We start from the raw sequence: 25,061 nt of genomic DNA on the forward strand, positions 1-25,061 counted from the left end.
TTAAGGGTGAGGGACGGAGCCAAGATTCATTCCGGGGCCATCTGTCATCCAGGTGCAATTCCTGGCTCCTGGAGCGTCCTGTCCTCCCTGCCGGAAAGCCGGGGCAAGCAGGAGTCACGGGGTCAATTCCCAGAATCCCAGGGTCAGGGAGGCTGGGGGCAGGGCTGGGCACTGGACAAACAGATCAAAGGTGAGACCATGAGGCTCCAGATACGGCCTGGTCAGCTGGATGGGTGCACGATGAGGTGAGTGGACCACCGCCCCACCCCCCCCTCCACCAGCCTCCCCCGCAGGGGCGAGGGGTGAGGACAGGCCTCCGGGCCCTCACCCACCCCCGTGCCGCCGCCCTCAGGCTGCTGCTGATCTTCCTGGGCCTGCTGTGGGGCTCGGCAGCCGCACCCCAGGGCCCGCAGTGGCCCGAGCCCGTGTTCGGGCGCCTGGCATCTCCTGGCTTCCCCGGGGAGTATGGCAACAACCAGGACCAGCGCTGGACCCTGAGGGCTCCCCCCGGCTACCGCCTGGGCCTCTACTTCACCCATTTCCACCTGGAGCTCTCCTACCTCTGCGAGTATGACTTTGTCAAGGTGCCGACGGAGCGGGGGGTGACCCGGACCCTCTCGGGGGCTGGGGGCTCCCGACGAAGGGGCCCCGCGGTGGGGGAGGGCTGGGCAGGGACACGTGGGAGCGGGGTCTGGCCTCCGAGGGAGGGAAGGAGGGACGGCGGGCCTTGCGTCTTGCCCTCCCTCCCTGTGACCCCGACCCTACAGCTGAGCTCAGGGACCAAGGTGCTGGCCACGCTGTGCGGGCAGGAGAGCACAGACACGGAGCGGGCCCCCGGCAACGACACTTTCTACTCGCCGGCCTCCAGCCTGGATGTCACCTTCCACTCCGACTACTCCAACGAGAAGCCCTTCACGGGCTTTGAGGCCTTCTATGCGGCAGAGGGTGAGCCGAGAGGAGGTGGGGGCGGGGGAGGGCCCATCTGCGGGCCGGGGGCGACTCTGTCTTGGGCCAGGCCAGCTCTCCCTTCAGCCTCACCTCCCCGAGGCTGGATTCCTGCCAAGCCAGCGGGAGAGAAGTCCGCAGCCCAGTCCGACACCATCCCCGGTGCAAATATCGGTCACAGCCATGCCTTCCGCCCTCCGACTGAGCCTGACGGTGCGGAGCCAGGGACATGCCCACAGCCCCCCCTGTGGTGCAAGGGCCCAGGGAGCCCACTTACCCCGCCGAGAACGGACGGCCCGGCACACTGTACTTGTGCGTGGGCCTCGAGCCTGACCCTTGATTTCACACGGCGGCTCCGGGGTGGGGGGGCCCGCTGTGTGACCTTGGGCAAGTGGCTCAACCTCTCTGTGCTCCTCAGGAGGGTGCAGCGGGGTTTGGCGGAACCTGCTCGGTGGGTTCGACCGATCACCCGCTAGCTGGGTGACTCGGAGCAGGACGCTTCACCTGTCCCTGGTTTGGAGAAGGTGGTGCTGACCTCTGCCTCCAAGCGTCCCGGGGACGTTACGGTGCCCCTGGGCCTAGAACATGCTTGGCCGGGCACCAGCCTCTTTGGGACATGAGGAGACTCCTCTCGGCTCAGCCGCGAGGCCCCAGATCGGCCTCCTCTCCTTCCCTCTGACCACCCGCCTGGCCCGCTCCTCTCCCAGACATCGACGAGTGCCAGGTGCCCCCAGGAGAGGCGCCTCCTTGCGACCACCACTGCCACAACCACCTGGGTGGCTTCTACTGCTCCTGCCGCGTGGGCTACGTTCTCCACCGCAACAAGCGCACCTGCTCAGGTGAGCTGTGGCCGTGGGGGCGGGGCGGACACGGCGCCCAGCCCAGCCCCCACCTTGGCCCAGGATACAGCCAGCTCCTCAAGGCCATAGCCGCTCTGCCCAGGGCTCCGGAGGGACCCCTGGCCTTGACCCACTGGGCACTTCTCCTGGCAGGCCGCCGGCCCACCTTTGATCTTCTGTCCCCTCCTGCCGTGTGTCCCATCCACTCACATTCCCTCTGCCCTCGGCTTGGCCATCGGTCCTGAGCCCGTTCCCGTAAATCGCATGTGTTAGGCCCCCACCGTGTATCCCGTCTGGGCTCCAGGCACCCCCCGCCCCCATTCAGCCGCCCTGGGCCCCCAGATGGGAAGAGTGGGGGACGCGGGCCTGGCTCACACAAGCTTCCCTGCACAAAACTTCCCAGTGTGGACAGGGCGTGCTCAAAGCGGCTGGTTCCCAGCAGGCCAGCCCCTTCGGCCTCTGCTGCCCGCCCCCTCTGAACTCCTGCCAGGCGCCAGGTGGCCAGACAGCAGGAAACCCGGGGGTGTCCTGGCGAGAGGGTGGCCCCCAGCCTCAGTGCTGACCCCGCCTCCCCCTGCTCAGTGTCTCTCTCCCAGTGTCTCTCCCTCTCTGTTCTCTCTTCCAGAGCAGAGCCCCTAGCCTCACCTCCGGCTCCGGTCTGGGTCGGGCCGAGATTGCTGCAGCCCCCCCGACCGCCCCATCCCCGGACCTAACAATAAACCTGCCTCCACCTCTACCTTCTGCTTCGTGTCTCTTGGGGGGCCCTGTGGGGAGAGGGCCGTGGTGTGCACCCTGGCCGCCTCCCCTCTCTCCCTACCCTCATCAAGGCCTGGAGGCACCTCGGTCAGTGGGAGTCCCCTCCACGGGCCACGGGCCTCTTTGCTAGAAAGGCTTACTCAGCAGCCTCCAATCCATTTGGAAGATGGGGCACTGAGGCCCAGAGAGGGGCGAGGGCTGGCCTGAGTTCACACAGGGAAACCGAGCTCTCTCTACGTCCCACTAGGTCCCCAGGGGCTGAGCTGGGAGCATCCTGAGACCAGCTCCTGTTCAGAGGATGGCTCCTGTCCCACGTGTGCTGGGCTGGGGGAGCCTGACCCCGAGCAGAGAGGCCCGGCGAGATTGTGTTGATGGGGGGTCTGGTCCCCCACACCCAGGGGCTGTTCCCTCTGCCCCTGGGGAGCAGCCACACAGAGCAAGGAAGGCCGTGCTGGGACTCCTCAGTTCTGGAAATCTCCCGGCTCAAATGCCCACACCCCCTGTCTACAGCCTGGGGCAGGGGTGGTCGGACACCTCCCATGGCTGGTATAGACGCTCCCTCAGCAAGTGCACAATCAGCTGGCCCAGTGGGGAAAGGGCACCAGACACGCTTGATCAGTGTGAACTTGAACTTCCCTCAACCAACCCCTGGGGCAGAGCCCAGGCCCAGGGTGGGAGGGGAAGTGGACAAGAGAAGGCCCCGCTGTTCTCCGTGGGGAACCAGGGAAGGCTGGACTGCTCCGGGCCGGGTGCGGGCGGGAGCCCCGTGGTGGATGAACTTGGGAGTTGCTGGGGTCAGGGGTAGATAAGGAAGGGATCCCTCACCCGCCCCCCGTCTCCACCGCCCTCTGTCCCCCCCCAACCCCGCCGGTGACCTCGCTCACTTCTTTACCCCCCCCCTCCCCGGGGTTGTGACTCTGGCCCAGGAGCCCCAGGGGTGTGAGTGGGGCCTGGAGGATGTACATCCGGGTGTCACCTGTTTCAGCCAAAGCCAGGAAGCCCGAGAAACTCCAGATTGTCCCTTCACCACTGGGGCGGGGTGTTCGGTCTGAGGAGGTGTCTGTGGGGTGGGCCTGCGCGGGGGCCCCCGGGCCGAACCGCAGTGAGGACAGCCGGACGGGGCGGAGCCAGGCTGCCTGCGCCCCGGCTCACAGGAACACCCCCTCTCTCAGCCCTGTGTTCAGGTCAGGTCTTCACCGGCCGGTCGGGGGTGCTCAGCAGCCCTGAATACCCACAGCCGTACCCCAAACTGTCCAGTTGCTCCTACGGCAAACACCTGGAGGAGGGGTTCAGCATCATCCTGGACTTCGTGGGGTCCTTCGACGTGGAGACGCACCCTGAAGCCCTGTGCCCCTACGACTCCCTCAAGGTCAGGTTCCCGGGATGTGGAGCTCATCTGGCTCTGGCGGGTCCTGAGGTGACAGGGCCCTTTCTGCCTTCAGATTCAAACAGACAAAGAGGAGTATGGCCCATTTTGCGGGACGACGTTGCCCAGCAGGATTGAAACAAAAAGCAACGCGGTGACCGTCACCTTTGTCACGGATCAGTCGGGGGACCACACGGGCTGGAAGATCCACTACACCAGCACAGGTGAGGGCCAGTGGGTCTCAGATCCCAGCAGGAAGCTGTTTCGGGAGAGTCAAGGAGCCACACGGGATGGGACTTTTCCTAGCTGGGCCTGGGAAGTGCAGGGGGAGAAAAAGTTTTCCTCGACCCTCTTAGGGTCCCTGGCTGGGTCTGAAAAGTAAACTGATAAAGACAGATCAACAGGAGAAACACGTCCAGATTTATTTCACGTAAGTTCTACAGGGGAGACGTCATAAGGAAAGAAAGACCCAAAGAAACAGGCCTGTGTACTTTTGTGCCGGGTTTGCAGAAAGGTGGATGGATGGTCACGGGGAAAAAATGACACGTTAAGGTCAGTGTGGTAGACGCGGTGGGGGGTGGGGTGCCGGGAGGAGGACTCAGCGAAGGCCTGTTTATTTGGATTCTTCTTGGCTCCCTTTGTCTTTAGAGATAAGGATGCTCCTTCCCTCCTGGCACAAGGAGGGCACCTGTCACATGGCAGTACATGAGGGTCTTCTGACTGTGACAGTGACAAAGGGCCGGGGAGCAGAGGTCTGAGGGATCTCCCTGTTTCTGTTTTCTCAAACTCCTTCAGTTTAAGAAGATATTCAACATGCCAAGGTGCTGTAGTTTGGGATAGTATGTCCCAAATTCCACCAGAAGACAAAGCAGGCTTGGGGGGGGGGGGATGGCCTGTGAGAGACAATGGTACCCCAAGAGGAAATGCCATCTGCCCACGTGTCCATCCCTCTCCTCACCCCTCCTCCTGTCCCTCCCTCTTCCATCCACCCAACCAGCCCTCCTTCCTCTGTAAGAGAGGAAAAAATAATTCCCTCCTAAATCCTTAGCTGGGACCAAAAGACAGATTAACGAGAGAAAATCAGACAAGTTTGTTAAGAGGTACGTCTCATGCACACGTGGGAGATTACCCAGGGGAGAATGGGGACTTAGAACTCAGGCTTCGATTACCATGTTTAGCTAAAGACAAAAGAGAGGGGGGCGGGGAGCCAGTTACGGGCAGGTGACATGACCAGGAGAAGTATGGTAAATGAAAGTAAGGTCCGTACTTCAGATTTAAGACCCTGCCTTCTCCGGTGATGAGTTTTCTAGTGACGTATTCATCCTTCTTCTAGGGCAGAGAGGGGGACACGCTTACAAAATGGACGTGTCTTTTGTCAACCTAAAGGTCCCTGACAAAAGGAAAACTTCGACTCTGTTCTCAGAGCCTCTCCTGTGTCTGCAATGTCTGGAAATAACCAGCTCAAAACAATCCTTATGCTAAAGAGTCATATTTTGGGGTGCCCTATTGCACCACCCCTCACGTCCAGCCTCAAAACCAGAAAACAAGATCCCACTGAGTGAATGTGAAGATCTAATTGGTTTCATTAAATGATGCATGATTTGGGCAGCATCCCATCTACCAAGTGGAGGGGAGCTCTGAAGGGGGGCGTGCAAACATGGAGGGTTTTCCTAGGAAGAAAGAGGGGGCAAGACAGTTATAAGCAAAAGAAAAGAAAGGATTGTTCCAGGCAAGATCACCTTCTCTTAGGGGAAAGAGTATGTCTCCCTCCTTCCCTCCATCCTTAGTGCCTGCCTTCCTTCCATCCATCCATCCATCCATCTTTCTATCCATCCATCCATCCATCCATCCATCTTTCTATCCATCCATCCATCCTTCTCTCCACCCACCCACCCATCCAGGAAATCAGAGTGCAGGCTTTGATGTCAGGCTGCCTAGGTGTGTGTCCAGGCACGAACCTGTTGCCTGGCTATGTGACACCGAACCTCTCACGTAACTTTTCTGAGCCGTAATGTCCCAGTTGTCCCAACTAAGCACAATGTCTCCTTCGAAAGGTGTTCCTTCCTGGGCTGATGCAGGGAAGGCGCTGAGCACAGGGTGTGGCTCAGAGGAAGTGATAATTGGGATTATGGGGATTGGAGTCGTTTTTTAAACGAGGAAACTGGATTAGAAAAGATTGACCCTTGGGCCACCTCGGTTAGAAATGTGGGAAGGGGCGAGACTGGTTGGGAGGAGGGAGGCCGGAACTAGGAGACCGATTCGTTTGTCCCCGGTTCATTCATTCTCCTGTAGGTCAGAGTAATAACACATCTTCAACGGAAGTGCTGCTTTCAGAGCAACTCAAAGGGGGAGTCAGGTTTGCCGGGCTGGTGGGTGAAGGGCCAAGGCTGAGCGGAGCAGGGCTCTGGCCTGGGTGCAGGGCAGCCACCAGGGCTGTCCCTGGAGACAGGGAAGGGGTGGGGGTGGGGTGGGCAGGGGGCGCTGGTGGGCAGGGCTCTGGGACAGCAGGGGACTGAGAGCCACCCCAGGGCACGGAGACCCGCTGCTGGGGGGACTTAGCAAACCACTGGCGTGGCAGAGGGGAAGCGGAGGGTGACACCAGGCTGGGGTTTGGGGGCCGGAGTGGAAGGCAGTGTCCCCGGGGGTCTGAGCGCTGTGAGCACGTGCTGGCGAGGGGGAAGCACAGGCTCCCTGAGCGCCGGTGGGGATCGGAACCCCAGGTGTCCCCGGGCTGTTGTGGGCGGTCACCCGCACCCACTCTGGCCCAGCGCTCGGCAAGGCACTGGCCTTTACATCCGGCCCTCACGACCCCCAGAGGAATCGGAGGCCCAGAGAGGCTAAGAGTAATTGCTGCGAATGCGGGTCTAGCTCTTTTCCTCCAAGCGACACTCTCTCTTGGTTTGCGGCAGGGACTGTAAGGTCCCCGGGGGCAGAGCAGACGCCCCCCGGGTGCCCGGCTCGGAGGCCCAGGCGCGGCTACTAATCCCGATCGGTGCAATACGCGCCCCACAGGGTCATCTGGCCTCTGGTTTGAACTCTGAAGCGGTCTACCCCACTTGTGGCGAGCTCTCTCTGTGTGTTAAGTGTTCCGGCTATAAAATCAAGACCTGGAAATGGCTGCATTCAGACTGGCCTTCGAGAGGCCGCATCAAAACCCCTAAACCCGGTTTCCCACCCCCCCCCCCCCCACCCCCGCGCAGCTCGGCCTTGCCCTGGTCCGGTGGCTCCACCTAATGGCCGCCTCGCGCCTGTGCAAGCCCAGTACGTCCCGAAAGACCGCTTCGCCGTCTTCTGCGAGACTGGGTACGAGCTCCTGCAGGTAAGTTAGCACAGAGCTCCAAGCGCAGCGGGATCATGATCGGTTTTTACGTGGCTACATATTCGTGGCGGCAGATGGGTGCAAGTGGAAAACTAGCTGTGGTCAGCACGGGGCTTTCTTCGGCCCACGATTAGCCACTAACATTCAAAGAGATAAGCTGGCCTAGAAGAGAGAGGTCTATGGAGAATTCTCTCGTTCTTTATGCAAAAAGCTCTAAGGGGCACCTGGGGCGGCTCAGTCAGTTAAGCCCCGGATTGTTGATTTCGGTTCAGGCGGTGATCTCACGGTTTCTGGGTTTGAGCCCCACAGCGGGCTCTATGCTGAGCATGCTCGGGTTTCTCTCTCTCCCTCTCTGTCTCTGCCCCTCCCACCCTCTCTCTCAAAATAAGCAAAATAAACTTTTAAAAAAAGAAAGAAAGAAAAGAAGAAGCCCTTTTCTTCTCCGAAGCTGGTGATTAAAAGGGATTTTTTCCCTGTTCACATCCTATAAGGCAGCTCGAGGGGCCCGGGCTGCCACCTGGCATTAAATTAGGCCCCGCCCCCGGTCACGTGACGACCTTTCCGTGCCACAAGTCCCGGGCGCACCAAAGATTAAACGGCACTAGGAAAGGGTACATTCTGCAAAGTTATAAATAGTGACCTCTGTGAAGGGTGAGGGAGGATAATTTTTTTAAAAAAATGCTTACTGTGTTGCTTCAGGGGCACAGGTAAGAGATTAACACGTCCTCTTTATGTTCTTCAAAATTGTCACTGAATCCCAGCGGTACAAAGTAATAACAGGGAAACGATAGCTAGCTATTCAGTCCAGTCCTGCGGAGGAGTGAGTCCAAAACGAAGCAAAACAAAACCCGGCACTTTTCCCACCTTGCAAAGTTCCCGGCCAGGGTCTTGGCCCGCAGCTCCTTGGACTGACTGCAAACCTCTTCAGTTTCTGCTGGGGGGTGGCTGGGGGCGGGGGGGGGGGGGGAAGGAAAAAGAACGAACAACAAACCCTCCTGCTTCCTTGAAAGCATAAAGGCTTCTTCTGCTCTGCCCAAGTGATCTTTCACTTCCAACTTTAAAATAACGTTTCAGTAAGTCGGACACGTTCTCTGTAAACCATTCTAGCAATCACTGAGAACGCACAGGCGAGGCCTAGGAAAGTATTTTTAGTAACTGTCCCCCCCCCCCCCCCCCCAGCTGATGGCCACAAGGCTAGAAAACTCCGCGCACATTCGCTCCACGCGGGAGCCGGCTGGCCTTCCCCAAAGTTTGGGCACCGCCCTTTGGCCCTTTATGTAAAGAACTGGTGAAAAAGCAGCAGGCACTGGATGTGTTGTGTTCCCGGACTGCAGTGGAGAGCGAAAAGTGTTCCGCAGTTGCCGCAGAGGTCACCATTTGATCCCTGCAGCGCCAACACCTCTCTTAGGGAGAGGTCTGCGGCATCGGCGACACAACGGGCAGAGCTGTCGGCACCCCAAACCCCCACCCAGGCACTGCTGCGGGAGCGGAGCTTCGGGGAGTGGGGTCCCGATACAAACGAGTAACGCAACCCTTTCCGGCTTCTTCTTTAGGGTCGTCTGCCCCTCAAGTCATTTGCTGCCGTGTGCCAGAAAGACGGATCCTGGGACAAGCCGACGCCGCAGTGCAGCAGTAAGGCCCCGTGACCCCAGATCCCCGCGCGGCTTGTGCCGCCCGTGCCTGCTTCCGGTCTCTTCTGAAATGGTCCGCTTCTCGGGGACCGGGTTCCAAACCTGCTCCTCCTCGCCGGCCTCTCCGGGCGCTCTTACAGGTTAAACGGGAACCAAGCCACTAGGAAAAGTATCGCCTTTGGACGAGCGTAATCTTTAAAACTGTTTTTTCCAAGTATGAAATCTCCGTGCGGGATGGGAAAGAGAAAATGGCACTTTAAGGCCCGCGATCCCGCTGTTAGAACACGCCCGCGGTCACACACGCTCTCACACGTGTGCACAGGTACAGGCCACCATATTGTAGGGACGGGGGTCACTGCGCGGACACATACACACCAGACTGGAGCGAGGGTGTCCTTACCAGCCTGCGAGTTAAGAATCACATCGTAAGTTGTTTTCCCAACGATAAAATGCAAGTTAAGTCGAAAAACTAAGTTTACAGACACCTACAGCGAGAGCCTCTTTTGCCCCCAACTACCCCTGCGAGTTTGGAGGTCCGTGCCTTCACGTGCTTTAGCTCCCGTGCTGCGTGTGTATCCTAACGTATCTCGCCAGTCCACACTCTTCAAGCAAAAGGAGACTCGGTCTGATCGCACGGATTCCCCCGTGTTGTCGGGCTCTCTTTCCACGTCCACCCAAGGGTCAGGAGAATCACGCCCTCGTTAGTGGCTGCGTGGCCCCCCCGCCACGGCATGTGTGCTGTCCCCAGGTCTTTCCGAATACATCCACTGCTGTGGGTAGCGCCCCTGTAAATGTATTTGTGCGTATTTTGTGCAAGGGTTCCCACAGAATCCACAGGCAATTGAAACACTTTCACTTCATGGCTTCAGCCCCACCACCGAGACTACCAATGCTTAGTTCCAAAGCAGGAGAGCCGGCACCACGGGAGCGTTGGGAGCTGGGAGTCCGGTCCGAACCCCAGCGCGGCCACTTTAATGAAGCCAGGTAGCCGTGGGCACCTCTCTGCGGAGAATCAGAGCAGCACTCGGCACAGAACCAGGCTCACGGCTATTAGGTTGCTATCTCAGTGTAAGCTCTGAATATTCGGAGAAAGAACATCGAGTGAGTGTCGAGTGTCGGGTTTTCGGGTTTTCGACCTCCTTGCGTGAAGCAGGGCTTCTGGCCTGCTATCACTTCATCCCCGAACCTGGGTAGATCGTTCACACTCGAGTCCTAACGGGTGAACATTCTAATGCAAATTCAAGGTACTAGGACTTCCAGATCTCCTAAAAAGTTAATTTGGGACAAGGAGCCTTAGCACAAACCAAGTCCCCCGTCACACTGTTGACTCCCAGGGCCGAACTGCAAACGGAGTATTGCTCTCCAGGGACGCGTGGGCGGTGCCCCGTTCTTCCTTCCCTGAGGCCCTTTTGCCCCAGAACTTTCCGTCAGAAGTTAGGGCACGGGCACGAAGGAGTCCCAGGTGGCTTCGAACCCCTTCCTTCTGGAAAGCACCGTGCGCTCCCACCCCAGGGGCCTCACCGCAATCCAGCCGTTCGGGTCGGAACGGGAGGAAGGCGACGCTCTACGATCACAGTAAGGCCGGCCTCTCCATTTTCAGGGAAGAAGGTCGGCGTTGCTCCCACACAGGGGGAGCTTCGGGCTACAGCGCCCGGCAGCACGGCCACCTGCCCGTCTGGCCTTTCGCGGTCAGCGCTGGACACGAATCAGGTTAGTGCGACCGGACTCCTCCCTCTCCCTTGACCAGTTGTGGATTGCGGCCCGCCGGAAGACCTACCCAACGGCCAAGTGCAGTACGTCACGGGTCCTGAAGTGACCACATACAAGGCGGAGATTCAATACCGCTGTAACGAGACCTTCTACACGATGAGATCGGAGGATGGTAAGCAAACTGCTCCGAGTTGGGGGTGAGTGATTTGGAACCTAAACCCCCAGGATCCGAAGATAAACTTCAGCCAACATTTTTGGCCAAGGCTGCAGGGAAGATTAAAAGGCACTACTCCCACCCGCTAAGCGAAGTATTACAGCTCAAGTGACTTTAATGTCAATTTGCGAGAATCTGAAAACAGATCTTATCTAGTAAATGACTACTACAAACACACAATATATTCCAAATGGTTTAATTTAACAAGTCAAAACCTTATCATTAAGCACTTGAGATCTTGATACATATTCAAGTTACACATCTAAAAGGTTTCCACTTTGCAAGCAAACATGGTTAATGCAGAGACCTCCTATTTATGAAATCATGTAAAATGGTTATTCAGACACCTCTCTTTCCCGATGATGCTCCAGAATCAACATTCTTCAAGGGGCTATTCAAGCAAATGACAACCACCTTCTCCGTGCAGTTAAACATTTTTGCTTTTCCAATGATTTGCAGGTAAATGTGTGTGGGGGGCTGATGGATTCTGGACGAGCTCCAAAGGAGAAAAATCGCTCCCGGTCTGTGAGCCTGGTAATGGATACAGTTACACGAGAGACGCGTAATTGATGGAAAGTACAGCTGGGCGGGAGGCGGGAGGCAGGCGGGCGAGCTCTAGCTGGTGTTGGGCAGAAATGGAACCTCAGCACTTGGCTCTTACACCAAGTTATTATTTCCAGATAATACGTTCTCACTCTCCCCTTTCCATGCGGAGGGGCTGCGAGGTGCCGACTGCACGTCGGTCATTGGATTGTTTTTGACTTCACAACTAGGCGAGCGTAAAAAATTAAACCATTTTCAGAATTATCTTGAACCATTTTCATTTATAAACACAAGTCCTGCTGTGGAGTTAACTTTTTCTTCTCTGTAAAACTATTAAAACCCAAAGCTAATAACTCATTTCCCTAAGCAACTGTTTTCAACGACATCTAGTTTTTAAACATTAATGCAATCTGCCTTTTGAACAGTACCCCCCCCAAAATTTTTTTTTTGCCAGAATTGGCTCTGAAGATGTAGTTGAGTACAGCGATTAAAAAAAAAAAAAAAATCAGAAAGGTAATAATGTATTCATTACTCCTGCGTTATCTGGCTTAAATTAGTTTTCTTAAAAAAACTACATCTCAGCTGACACAACATTTGTACGTTTTAGTGCAAGTATTCTGCCACAACAGGAGACATATTTGCTACATTAATGAGTGTATTTAGTTAGCAATACACACAGGGAAATTTAGTTTGGAAGAACCAACTAGACTAAAATAGTAATTTCCGAACCTGAAGGTTCCTGGCTACAACTGCCAACATTCTGATTTGCAAAACGTTTCAATGTTCAAAGGCGAAAGTGATTTTGCAAATCCTGCAACAGTGACCTTAGTTCCTGCTTTCCCAGAACTACAGGGTAAATACCCCATTTTACAAGCAGGAAAACAGAAGCAATGAAAAGGTTATTTCCTTTCACTGGACTTGTAATCACATCACCCCAGTACATCAGCCCAGACAATTCCTGTCTGCCCTATTAATACTCCCTATCGTGTAGGCCAAATTATTTCAGCAAAACAAATTAGTTTCTAAAAGCTAATTTTCATACACCTCATTTTCTGAGGAGCTAATGCTAATACCAAAAGGTTTCCTCAGGTTCGAACTGTGCCGTTTTAAAGCAGTCTCACTTGCCTGTGTGGGTGGACACCCACCAATTCACCCGATGATATTTTTGGATGATATTAAATAGATACAATTCCAAAGTGGGGATGATTATGGAAAAAACCACCACTGGGTTTCTGTAAAGGCTCTACGTGTCTGCTTCTTTCCCCAGTTTGTGGACTATCAACTCGCACCGTAAGAGGGCGTATATACGGAGGGCAGAACGCAAAGCCTGGCGATTTTCCCTGGCAAGTCCTATTACTAGGTCGAACTACGGCAGCAGGCGCACTCCTACAGGACAACTGGATCCTCACAGCTGCTCACGCTGTATATGAGCAAAAAGAAGATGCCGCCTCCTTAGAGATCAGAATGGGTGCCCTGAAGAGACTGTCAGCTCATTACACACAAGCCCGGGCCGAGGCCATTTTTATACACGAAGGCTATACTCACGATGCCGGCTTTGATAACGACATAGCACCGATTAAGTTGAAGAACAGAGTTGTAATCAATAGCAACATCCTGCCTATCTGTTTGCCACGAAAAGAAGCCGAATCCTTCATGAGGACAAATGACATTGGAACCGTGTCTGGATGGGGATTAACCCAAAGGGGTTTTCTTGCCAGAAGTCTAATGTTTGTTGACATTCCAACTGTCGATCATCAGAAATGTGCCGCTGCGTACGAAAAGCAGCCCTATCCAGGGGGAAGGGTGACAGAAAACATGCTTTGCGCTGGCTTAGAAGGCGGGGGCAAGGACAGCTGCAAAGGGGACAGTGGAGGGGCACTAGTGTTTCTAGATAACGAGACACAGACATGGTTTGTGGGAGGAATAGTGTCCTGGGGTTCCATGAATTGTGGGGAAGCAAACCAGTATGGGGTCTACACAAAAGTTGTTAACTATATTCCCTGGATCAAGAACATAATTAATAACTTTTAATTCGTTGCGTCTTCGATCAGAAAAGGATTATTTTTAGAAACCCCTTTAAAAGACCGTAGCAGCAACGTGACCCGAGAGACATTAACATGGCAGTTACTGCCCTACCGCCAAAACCAAAAGCAAACTGCGGGGAAGAAGGCCACCACAGGTGCCCCTCCCTTGGGGCTTCTCACCGCTTCCTGCTGGATTCGAGGGGACACAGGCAAGTGAGATCACCTGTGCCCATCCCACAGGAAACCACCAGTTAAATCTGCATTTCATGACTCACAAAGTCCAGTATCTGCACCAGATATCTGCATTTCTATAAACTGCCCGTTCATGTTCTCTGACAACTCTTCCATTGTCTGGGGACTTGTTCTTGATCTCTAACAGAGCTTTATATATTACAGCAGTACTGGTTCAGGGATAACCTTGAATCGTGATTTTGTAGATAAAATGGAAACATCAATACTTCAGGTTAGGTACTGACTGATTCCCATGTGCAAAACCAATGCCATCAACTGGTGAGAGGTAATTTTTCACTTATCCAACTGGCAGACAAGAAAAACACAGAACAGCACTATTTCACATTGTCAAAGACAACACAGGTTTTTCTAAAGGACAACTTGGCAAGGTATCCGAAAAGCCCCGAAAGCATGCAGTCTTTGACCTAGTAACGCCAACGCTAAGAATTTAATTCAGCTGTGAGGATGTTCCCGGCACTTGCAAATAATAACCTAAATAATGTTCAAATTCAGAAGACAGCTGAATCAAATGTGGCAATTCCTTAAGAAGAAATACGACATCAGAGCTAAGTGGCGATAGCACAGATAAGTCTGTAGTTGTTTTTTTTAATTCTCACAACGAACACGAAAATCCTTGGGCATACTTAAAACAACCGATCACCAATCGCAAGAGCGGAGTATAGAACTCATACACGATGAAGAGCTACTCTCCTGGCACTCAACAACAAATTATTCCAATTATCACATACATCTTCGGAATTATCAAGCGGTTAAGATACTTTCCCTAAGGACACACTTTAAGCTCAAGCTAACCTTAAAGACCTCAGGTCATTTCGGCTGGCTATTCCTCCTTAAAGTTTTAATAGCTAACATTTAACAAAGAGTTTCATTCTAGCCAAATATTTACCACTCATGTAAAAATTCATTTTGAGTTTCTGCCTGATTCCTCTTGTGCATATTAAAGGGGAACTTCTTGAGACTTTTCCAAAGTAACTTTCCATCACCTTTGTCACATATAAAAAAGAAATTGAATTTTTCCAGTAAGACTCCAGACACTAAACTGTGGTGGCAACAAATTTTTTATTCAACCGGTTCAAAAAAGTTTTAAGAATGAATGCATTGAGATGACCAAATAAGACTTTTAATTTTAAAAACAAATCTTTGCCAAATAGTTTTACTTCTAGACTTCATTTCTTTCTTTCTTTCTTTCTTTTTTAACTTTAAGGGTAGAATTAAATACCCACAGCTACTAGTACCACAAACATTGTTAACAGAAGGCTGCTGCACATTGAAAGCCTTCTGAGACCGGAAACTAGATTCACAACAAGTCAAGTAAGGGATTAAAACCATGCCATTGACAAGTGAACTTACCCCTGGGCTCCTTGAAGGCTTGTCAGTTTAGTCTTTGGAGGTCCCCGAATACCATTTTAAGTGTTACCATGTTACTGCTGCTGAGTAACAGTGCAAGGGCTAAAATGCAAAATTCAGATGGTACAGGGTTTGGAAATCATGCAATTGAGATGCAGAAAAAAATTAAAACAATGCAAGATCCTTTTACAGAGGAAACTGAGTAACGAAACAACGTGGCGATCACAAGTCTAAAGGACGACTTCATTTCTAAAAGCTTAAAACACGTAACTTGAAAAATGACAAACCTAGTTACCATCATCTAATTAGATAAGGGCATCAGGTAAACTACCAGACACAAAAATGTTAACATTCTTCCATCAGAAAACAAGCTCAACTCTCACAGCAGTTACATAAAAAGTACAACAGAGAATCACAGGTTATTGCTTTTACATACTGCACAATATGCGCCGTGAGAGTCTAATCTGAGTTTTCTGTAAACGATTTCACTCAACGTTACTCTATTCCCCCACCTGTGGAGGACAAAGCCCATTTCCCTTAACACTTTCAGACAGACATCCCACCCTGCTAGTTCTTAAAGCTATCAGGCTTTGTAATGGATTTCAGGCACAAGATAAATCTGTGGTTTCTTCTACTTTATCCCTACTGCAATTAATTCCACTTTTCAAATCCCAAACTAGAAAGGTGCTGAAATGCCCTCCTTTCCAACTGCTATGCTTTGCTACAAAGCATTTGAAAATAATCAACGTTGTTTTTCCCACTCCCCCCAAATAAGAATATTTTTAGAAGGCATGATTCCCAATGGAGATTTATACAGGCCATGTAAATAGAACATCACCCAAATGCACAGAGGCGCTAATAAAAAAACTGGAGGGTACTGCTTACCATTTTAGGTGCGGTCACCCAGACTTATTAAAAACTAGGTTTAAAAAGAAAAAAAAAACTTTTCACTTTGGACAATGCAAGAACAAATAGCACTTAAGTCTGGGTATCAGGTGTCAATGCATGACAGGTGATGAATCCATTTGACTTGAGACAACTTTTCAAATAAGTTTATTTGAAGCAAAACAAACTACTGCCAAGAAACTTTATGAAAGTTCCATCTCAAAAGGGTCAAAAAAGGGGAATTAACTGCTATGAATTCTTTGCATTCAGGGCTGCAAAACAAAGACACATATTATTTAAATCAGTTTTATTTAAGAATTTCCAACGTTGACAACTCTTATAAAAAGCATCCAAGCACAGGCCACAGAACTGCATCAAACAGCATTCTTATGGGTAGCTGACAGACATTAGAACTTCCACCCTTCGTGGCGACACCCCGAGCTCACTGGTGAACTCTGCTTCCCAGTACTCCTGCAAAGCACACCACAAGCTCAGTCCATCTTCTCAAGCCACCAGCTTCAGTTCACAGGACCACACTTACAGATCAGGAACAGAGGAGAACACACACCATACAGCATCCACAGCAGTTGACAAAAGGGGAGGGGAGATACAAGTATCGTTTCACTTAACACATCCAACTAACGGGGTTATCTAAGAACAAAACTCACTTAAAGTCTTCCAACAGACGTGGATGTCCTTCGAATGCAAAAACATTCGTACGTTATTTGCTATCATTGCTCTCTGCACACTCTCGCACCAAAGCCACAGGATTGAGAGACACATCTCGCCAAGTTAAAAAATATCCATTATGCACCACCAAGTCTCTGCACGCGCTCTCTCCTTTCCTCGCTCATACTAGCCTTTCATGCCTCGGCACCACCATCAATCCCACACAAGGTTTCAAAAGTTCAAACAGCCTTCTGGTTCCATATCACAGCCTTGCGTTCACAGCGTCGATACGACTCCATGAAATAAAGAGTAGCGGATAAAAATGGGACACCCACCGTCAAAGACGCAGCCTGTGCAGCGTGATGACGAAGTCTTGGACGAGAGAGCCTGTAGACGGAAGTATTCCTATGGCAGAATATTTACAGCACTACTATCAGTGAAGTGCTTCTTCCATAAACATTTGAAATGAGATGAACTGCAGAGATTAAATGAAGGCTTCGTATTGTACTTTTGCATATGAAGGGAGACAAGTGTTAAAAAAAACAAAAACGAAAACAAAAGAACCAAACACCGTGACACCACGATCTCCAAAACAGGAGATTTTCCTACGGAAAAAAATTCATATGGTGGGGTTCAAATTAAAACAAGGAGAAAAGAACGTAGTTCTAATCAATGGTTTCCATTTTGAACATGCAAAGAATTCACTTGACAAGTCCAGGGATAAAACATTACAGGAGAAACCTTTTGATATCAATTGTAGTGTGTTGGGTTTTTTGTTTTTTGTTTTTTTTTTTAACCAATCAGGCAAACAGCAGTTCACTTTCAAACACTCAATATTTCAACCCTTTATGTAACAAAACTTATAAAATTCCTTTAGCTTTTCCTCTTTTTCTAAAGAAAAATGTCAAAAATACTGCTGAATATACTCCACACTGAACAGACCAATTCTGAAAATTCTCAGTACATATGTATTTTACAATATACTTACCATGTGTTTAGAAAAATTTGAATTCCCACCAGTCTATACCAACCCCACCGTCTACATTCCCCAGCCAGAAGATTTAGAATCCATGCTTGAGCCAAAGCCTCCATTAAAACCGCTGCCTGACCCTGCATTTGATGCGGATCCCCAACCGATCGCTGCACCTGAATTAGAACCACTATAGGAGTTATTTCCAGAACCAAAGGCCTGATTTGGCTCCCTCTGCATGTTGCCTTGGCTTTGGTTATTACCCGATGGGCCTGACTGGTTCTGCTGACTGGCTAACATGCCCATCATGCCCCAGCTGCTCTGCAGTGCCGCCTGGGCAGCTGCCATCATTGCCGGATTAATGCTAAAAGCGCCAAAGTTCATCCCCCCACCCATATTACTACCTTGATTGTTTCCCAAACCAGCTCCACCCCCTCGACTGTTACCAAAACCACCCTGATTCCCAAAGCCACCTGGATTACCACCAAATCTTCCACTTCTTTCTAACTGTCTATTGCTATTGTGCTTAGGTTCAGCATTGGATATATGGACGCTGATTCCTTTAATGATCAAGTCCTCTCCACAAAGAGACTGGGCAACCTATAAGAAATAGGGGATGTAAATAAAGGAAATTAAACCATTGACTCATGCACCAGAGTAGCAATCAAACTTAGATTTCAAGCCAGTGTCTACGCAGGAGGAAAAATAAGCTCATTTCATTTAAACCCGTAAAATGGACTTTAGCTGTAGTAACAGCAGCACGGACTTTTTCAGCTTATTTTCAAAAGATAGAAAACACTCCCACTTAAGTGCCACATCCTGAAAAAATACCTAAAGGGTTTATGACGACTATCTAGACCCATACATATCCCAAAGCTTACAAGGTGAGAAAGCTCAGCTGAGGACGGCAATCAGCGGGATGGGAAATCTTCACGACAAATTACCCAGTCAGAGGACTATCATTAAAGAGAAAAGTACCTGATCGTCTGCAAACGTAACGAAGGCAAAAGCCCTGAACGGTTTGGGAATGAAGACGTCTACCACTTCTCCATACTGGCAAAAAAACTGCTGCAGCTCATCGGCGGTCATGTCCTCTGTACAGCGCCCAACGAACACCTTCCTGCTTCTCAAAGGCTCATCTGGGCTTTGCTGGTCAAATCGAAAGGAAAGAAAAACATGAGAAATATTTTATGAGCTATGAAAGAGCATTATGATAGAGAATGTAACGACAGCGATCTGCCTCTTATATGCGATTAGTCATTAAAAAGGAGATACATTCTTCTGTATTAGCACTTCTCTTTAATGCTTCAGCGAAGAGTAACATTTTATTTTTTAAAGATTTTATTTTTAAGTAATCGCTACACCCAACACGAGGCCCAGATGCACAACCCGAAGATCCAGAGTTGCACGCTCTACGGACTGAGCCGGCTAGGTGCCTCCGAAGTCTTAAGGTTTCAAGTTCAAGAAGGTTTATTTGGATTAAGGAAAGTCAATGACTGAGGAACGCCCTGGCAAAGATGGTAACTCTCCAAATAAGTCTTGCTTGCTAGGAACAAATTAAGTTAGGCCTTTGTGACAAGATTAATGTGTTCTCACTGTCTTTGTGCTTTAACACGTAACCACGTAAGAAACTGTTCACTCACCAGAAATAACAAAGAAAAAAAAAAAGAATAAAATGAACGAAGTTTTAGTAAGAGAGGTAATAAACTAAGTATTTCAAACAAACATAAAACATTCAGCATGCATTAAGGTCCTAAGGCTTTAACGAGACAAAATGTTTCAGGAATATACCCGCCACTACCTTTTCCAAGTACATTTACTATTTTTCTACAGTGTCTTCTAACGGAGTTTTGTCAAAATTTGACAAGAATTCCCAAGGCAGGGGCGCCTGGGTGGCGCAGTCGGTTAAGCGTCCGACTTCAGCCAGGTCACGATCTCACGGTCCGTGAGTTCGGGCCCCGCGTCGGGCTCTAGGCTGATGGCTCAGAGCCTGGAGCCTGTTTCCGATTCTGTGTCTCCCTCTCTCTCTGTCCCTCCCCCGTTCATGCTCTGTCTCTCTCTGTCCCAAAAAATAAAATAAACGTTGAAAAAAAAAAAAATTAAAAAAAAAAAAAATCAGAAAAGAATTCCCAAGGCAGAGGAAATTCCCAAAGCAAAATTCCCAAAGCAGAGGAAAAAAGAGTAAAGTACCTTAGAATTAGGAAGTTTACAGTCACACCATCGTCCATCTATCATATGTCGCTGTGACATTACTTTCACCTGGGTTTCATATTCCGTAAAACGAACAAAACCAAACCCCTTTGAATGACCAGTTTTAAGATCTTTCTTGACCTAGGGGGGAAAAAAAAAATCACTGAAATTTACTAAAATCTCACACACTCACACACACCCAAATCAGAGTTCCTTGGTTAATTTGAATGGCTTCACTCGGATGGAGTTGCTTAATTAAAATTTAAACCAAGTTATTCTTGAAGTAAAAACAACAGGAGAGTAAATGTTGAATCCAGATCATGTTAATAGTCATGTTATGAAACAGAATTTTAACAACTTGGTTTACAATGCAAAGATAAATTAGATCTAACATTTACATTTTTTTAAAACTACTTATTTTTGAGAGAGAGAGAGAGAGGAAGAGAGAGAACACGTGCCTGCACAGAGAGTGGGAGAGGGGCAGAGAGAGAGAGGGAGACAGAGGATCTGAAGCCAGCTCTGTCCTGACAGCGAGAGAACGATGCAGGGCTCAAACTCACGAACAGTGAAATCATGACCTGAGCTGAAGTCAGATGCCTAACCAACTAAGTCACCTAGGCACCCCTCTAATGTTTACATTCTTAAATTGGAAAAACAGGAAATAAGTGTTTTTATCTTTCTTTAAAAGTTATTTATTTTAGTAATCTCTACACCCAACATGGGACTTGAACTCACGACATGGAAATCAAGAGCTGCACGCTCCTCCAACTGAGCCAGCCAGGTGGCTCCCCCTTTTAAAAAAAAAATAGGTGTTTTTTTTAGGGACCCAGGGTGGCTCAATTGGTTGCCTGGCTTTTGATTTCAGTTTAGATCATGATCTCAGGGTCCTGAGTTTAACCGCTGCATCAGGGTCCACACCTGCGTGAGGTTCTCTCTCCCTCTCTTTCCCTCCCCTACTCACGCTCTCTTCTCAAAGTAAATAAACTTAAAAGTTTTTTTTAAATCTCCCAACAATCTAAGTTAATATAGAATATATGCATAAAGGGAAAGAGTATAACCCAAATTTTTTTTTTTTTTTCAAAGTTTTTAATTTATTTTTTTTGGGACAGAGAGAGACAGAGCATGAACGGGGGAGGGGCAGAGAGAGAGGGAGACACAGAACCGGAAACAGGCTCCAGGCTCCGAGCCATCAGCCCAGAGCCTGACGCGGGGCTCGAACTCACGGACCGCGAGATCGTGACCTGGCTGAAGTCGGACGCTTAACCGACTGCGCCACCCAGGCGCCCCTAACCCAAATTTTTTAAGTGAGCTCTAGACCCAACACGGGCTTGACATCAAGAGTCACACACTCCACCAACTAACCCCGCCAGGCACCCGAACCATTTCGGCATCCCCTATGCATACATGTAACAAATGTTAAAGATACTATCTGCTGAACATGAAGGGCAGTGTCACTAAACTGCAGGAATTCGGGGAAAAGAATTCACTGGAGAAGAAAAACTGTCAAATGAAATCAAAGTTCACCTGAACCATAAGAACCTCTCCAAAGGTACTAAAATATTCTTTTAGATCCTGTTCAGTCGTTTTCCACGGGAGACCCAACACTATTAAATCAGATGTTTTCTGGACAGCTCTTTTCACTTTCACTGCTGAAGAAGCATCCGTCTCGTCCATTTTTCTTTTGTTATCTGAACAAAATGAGCAGAAATCTCTCAGTGAACTCCCCATTTAACACTTCTTAGGACATATTAACTCCTACACCTAACAACGGCAAGCAAAAAGATTCTAAGAACAATAAGATACTGAAAACTTTTGGCAAGGAGTGACATCAGCTCTCCAAGACAGAAGGAGGGACTGAATAAGTGGCTGAAGGGCTTTTCTGGTGCGAATGCAGGGACTCCCTCCCACCTCTGGTTTTGCAGGATCTCAAGATTACCATGGTTTGTTCTCTCCTCTCAAAAGGCACATCAAAACAAAACTAATTCTACTTCATTTTGGACTTTAGAACACATTAAGAAGGAAAAAAAAAAACAGGTTAAAAAACAGTGCTGTAATATCTTTATGCCTACTAAACATATCTGCTTACCTTAATGCCTATCAGTTAAAAGTTACGGACCAAAACACAATCAACTTTTATCTCCAGCTGTGGATTTTAAGGGTAATTTCAATTTTCTTTTTCTTTCTTTTATAAACTTTCAACAGTAAACTCACATTGATTTTGTAACAGAAACCAAAATCTTAGGTTATTTTTCAAGACCAGTATTTGGGGGGCACCTGGGCGGCTCAGTCGGGTAGGCGTCTGACTTTGGCTCAGGTCATGCTCTCAGTTTGTGAGTTAGAGCCACATGTTGTCAGGCTCTGTGCTGACAGCTTGGAGCCTGCTTCTGGGATTGTGTCTCCCTCTCTGCCTCTCCCCCACTCTCGCTCTTGCTCTCTCAAAAATAAACTGACATTAAAGCAAACAAAAATCCTCAGTATTCAGAAGAGGAAAGGAACTAAGTGAGATTTTTAGAAAGACTATTTTTTAGAGCAGCTTCAGGTTCCCAGCAAAATTGGAAGGATGGCAGAGACTTCCCACCCCCTTTTCCTTCACACATGGATAGCTTCTCCCCATTATCAATAACCCCCCAAACCAGTATGGGACATTTGTTACAACTGATGAACCTGTACTGACACGTTATCATCTAAACGGCATTTTATTTTTTAATGTTTGTTTATTTTGAGAGCGAGCATGGGGAGGGGAGAGGGCGGGAGGGCATATCTCAAGCAGGCTCCTCACTGTCTGCGCAGAGCCCTACACGAGGCTCGATCTTGAGAACTGCAATATCATGACCTGAGCCAAAATCAAGAACTTAACCAATTGAGCCACCCAGGTGCCCTTACATGACATTTTACATTTGGGTAAATATTAATCTATAGCCAATGGCTCGAAAAACAGCATACGAAAAACAAAAAAACAAACAAAAAAAACCCCAAGTTGCTGTTAAAAATGTTCTCAAAGTGGAAGTCAAAGTCTTGCATACTAATGAAAAATGATACTTTGTTGGTATCGCGTTTTAACAAAAGAGATCAACTACAGCAAATTCCTTCTGCTGAAATGTACCTACTTCCTTGGCACCATTCCTTCATATTTCCTTTTTTTAGATTTAGAACATCAGTGATAAGGGGCCGTGAGAATAAGACCAAAATCCCAAATTATAGTTGCACTAATTCAGATTTGGGTTACAGCAATCGATTTAAGGGGCAAAAACATCAGATTAACTGAATGACTCATGGAAGCCTGCAAGGACCAAAAACCAAAGCAAAACATCAGGGCACCTGAAAAGAATCTATTTATAAGAGGCTGATTACTGCAAAGCATTCTCAGCGGTTCCTTAAATTTGGCATTAACTTGGCAGCATCTGTTCACATAATACATAGTCTTCTCTCAAAAAAATTCTGTATTTCCAATTTTCACTAATTAGGACTAGCAGCTAACAGTAACGTTTAGAGAAATACTTGGGTTATAGGAGACGTTTCGCCGTGAAACGAGGCCATGATCGGACTTAGAATGAGAAACAAACGCTTGAGCGTTGCAAAGCCAAACGGCAACGAACCTTTGGGATAGTTGACAACATATACCAGATTTCCCCAGCCGGCTTCGGGGGCGTGCAGAATTCCTTCCACCAACCGGACGCCTCTCATACACTGAGACACTGGATTCCTGTAGCGCAGCCCACAGGCCCCTGGAAACTGGGCTGTCACCGTGGACAGCAGCACGGTCCCGTCGTCTTCTGAGGGTATTTCAATGGGCTCGTCGTTCTCATCTTCGGTTACCCGAATATATTCAGACATCTTCTCTTAGTTTTCTTAAAGGAAAAAGAACCATTAATGACCGACACTCGAGTCAGAGTAATTGTTTCCTTATCATCACCTGGTTACCACCACCACCACGTCCACGTTCCGGGGACATCTCTGCTGTTTGGGCTCTTACACGTGCGGGTTACCACCGAAACGAGGCAAAGGCAAGGCCAGTGACTCCTAACAAAACACGATGCCTTGCGATTTCAGTCCTGCTATAAACACTTGCCGCGTGCCTACTAGGCATCAGATGCTCAACTGAAAACAGTCGCAGGTGGCAAGGTGGTTACTGGGGGCGGGGGAACATCCGGAGAGGACACCAAACAGTTATTTATTACGACCCTGATATACGCTGCCAGAAAGAAGTAAATAATCATCCTGGGGGCTGAGACGTGTGTGGGAATGAAAGCTGATGTCCCTAAGAACCAGATGCAGAAGCTGTGTCTTGAGAAATAGCAGCAGCGAGCCAGGTGAAGAGAGCAGGAAGAAAAGTTCCTCCCTGTTCCTCACTGTGGGACTTCCGGGGGCTCCCCACACTCGGGCGAGGACAGCGACAACAGGTCCTTCGCGACGCGGGCCGCCACCTCCCACAAGCCAGCGCGTGGCGGCCGAGGGAGGGGTTTTTCGGCGCGGCCCGAGGACCAGACGCAGGGGCACAGGGCCCAGGCTGGCGGCGTCCCCCGGCGTGCGAAGCGCCGAAAGCACAGAGCCCTGCCAGGGCCCGGAAGCTCCGCCCCGGGCTGCACGGCACCGCAGGCCGAGCGTCCCGGCTTCGGCGCCGGCTGCCACCCAGCGCCAGGCCCCTAACGTCGCGCCCGCGCGAGCCCGCTCGGGCAGGACCAGGCGGACCCGGCCCCACGGCTCCCTTCCCGGGGCGGGGGCGGAAGCCGCTGCGTCCGCCTCGGGCCGCGGCGTGCGGAGGCCGAGACCCCCAGGGCGTCCTCGGTGAGAAGCGGCCGCGACTCACCCGTGAGGCCGCTGCTAGGAAGCCCGACAGGGAACCCGAAGCAGCGACGGTTCCAGGAGCAGCCCAGCTACCGCTTCGCTCCCACAAAATGGCGCTAGGGCCGCCTCCTCCCCCCGCCGGCCGTCGTCCTCTCCCACCGGCTCCCCGTCGGGAGGGGAAGGACGACGCACCGAGGCACAACGACCTTCTCCCCAGAGCGGCACGGCTCCCTTCCGGGAGGCTGAGCAAACAGAACGGACTTAAAGGCGACAGTAAAACCAGCACCTGAGCCTGAAAGGCTAAAAGTTGACAAAAATATGGAGGCGTAGGCTGCTAGCTCCCCCCACGTAGCGTAACAAATGGCTTCGCCCGGCCAACCGTCGGCCCCGGGTCTCGGCCGAGCTCGCGCACTTTGAAAGTGCGCGAGACTAGCGCAGGGGCAGGGCTAGGAGTGGCGGGGCGGGGCCGGGAGACGCCAGGTGGGGCGGGGCGGGGCCAGACCGGAGCTGGGAGCTGGATCCCCGGTCCAGTTGACCTTCTGGAGGCCTGAGCGAGCCCGGGAGCCCAGCCCCCTTTGTCTATAAAGCCAGCCGAGTGCATCCGCTCGTCCCTCCC

The 25,061-nt window shown here is 50.5% G+C and overlaps 2 protein-coding genes across 16 annotated transcripts; one reads left to right on the plus strand and one right to left on the minus strand.

Moving 5' to 3' along the window:
• Positions 1-181: 181 nt before the first annotated feature.
• On the plus strand, positions 182-15,889 carry MASP2 (MBL associated serine protease 2). 7 transcript variants are annotated; one of them, XM_049618109.1, is made up of 11 exons: positions 182-245; positions 353-584; positions 768-945; positions 1,653-1,784; positions 3,713-3,909; positions 3,983-4,130; positions 7,107-7,225; positions 8,779-8,857; positions 10,604-10,738; positions 11,240-11,314; positions 11,461-11,651. In XM_049618109.1, exons 1-11 carry the CDS (start codon positions 199-201, stop codon positions 11,649-11,651), a joined length of 1,533 nt encoding a protein of 510 aa, XP_049474066.1. In that variant the 5' UTR covers positions 182-198. The 7 variants fall into 7 exon arrangements, with proteins under 7 accessions (XP_049474066.1, XP_049474065.1, XP_049474068.1 ...); XM_049618108.1 differs by lacking the exon at positions 11,461-11,651 and adding an exon at positions 12,591-15,889 and having other exon boundaries at positions 183-245; XM_049618111.1 differs by lacking the exon at positions 10,604-10,738 and adding an exon at positions 10,457-10,566 and having other exon boundaries at positions 183-245; positions 11,461-11,549.
• Positions 10,961-24,802, minus strand: TARDBP (TAR DNA binding protein). Of its 9 annotated transcripts, none has more exons than XM_049618119.1 (8): positions 24,468-24,802; positions 23,257-23,508; positions 21,185-21,348; positions 19,661-19,801; positions 18,449-18,619; positions 17,944-18,070; positions 16,836-16,905; positions 10,961-15,048 (listed from the first exon to the last, which is right to left on the minus strand). In XM_049618119.1, exons 2-7 carry the CDS (start codon positions 23,492-23,494, stop codon positions 16,838-16,840), a joined length of 909 nt encoding a protein of 302 aa, XP_049474076.1. In that variant the 5' UTR covers positions 23,495-23,508; positions 24,468-24,802; the 3' UTR covers positions 10,961-15,048; positions 16,836-16,837. The 9 variants fall into 9 exon arrangements, 7 of the variants coding, with proteins under 7 accessions (XP_049474076.1, XP_049474075.1, XP_049474074.1 ...); XM_049618118.1 differs by lacking the exon at positions 10,961-15,048 and adding an exon at positions 15,984-16,103; XM_049618117.1 differs by lacking the exon at positions 10,961-15,048 and adding an exon at positions 16,122-16,302.
• Between the last annotated feature and the right edge of the window lie 259 nt (positions 24,803-25,061).

This window comes from Panthera uncia (genome assembly GCF_023721935.1).
Source record: "Panthera uncia isolate 11264 chromosome C1 unlocalized genomic scaffold, Puncia_PCG_1.0 HiC_scaffold_4, whole genome shotgun sequence".
NCBI lineage: Eukaryota > Metazoa > Chordata > Mammalia > Carnivora > Felidae > Panthera > Panthera uncia.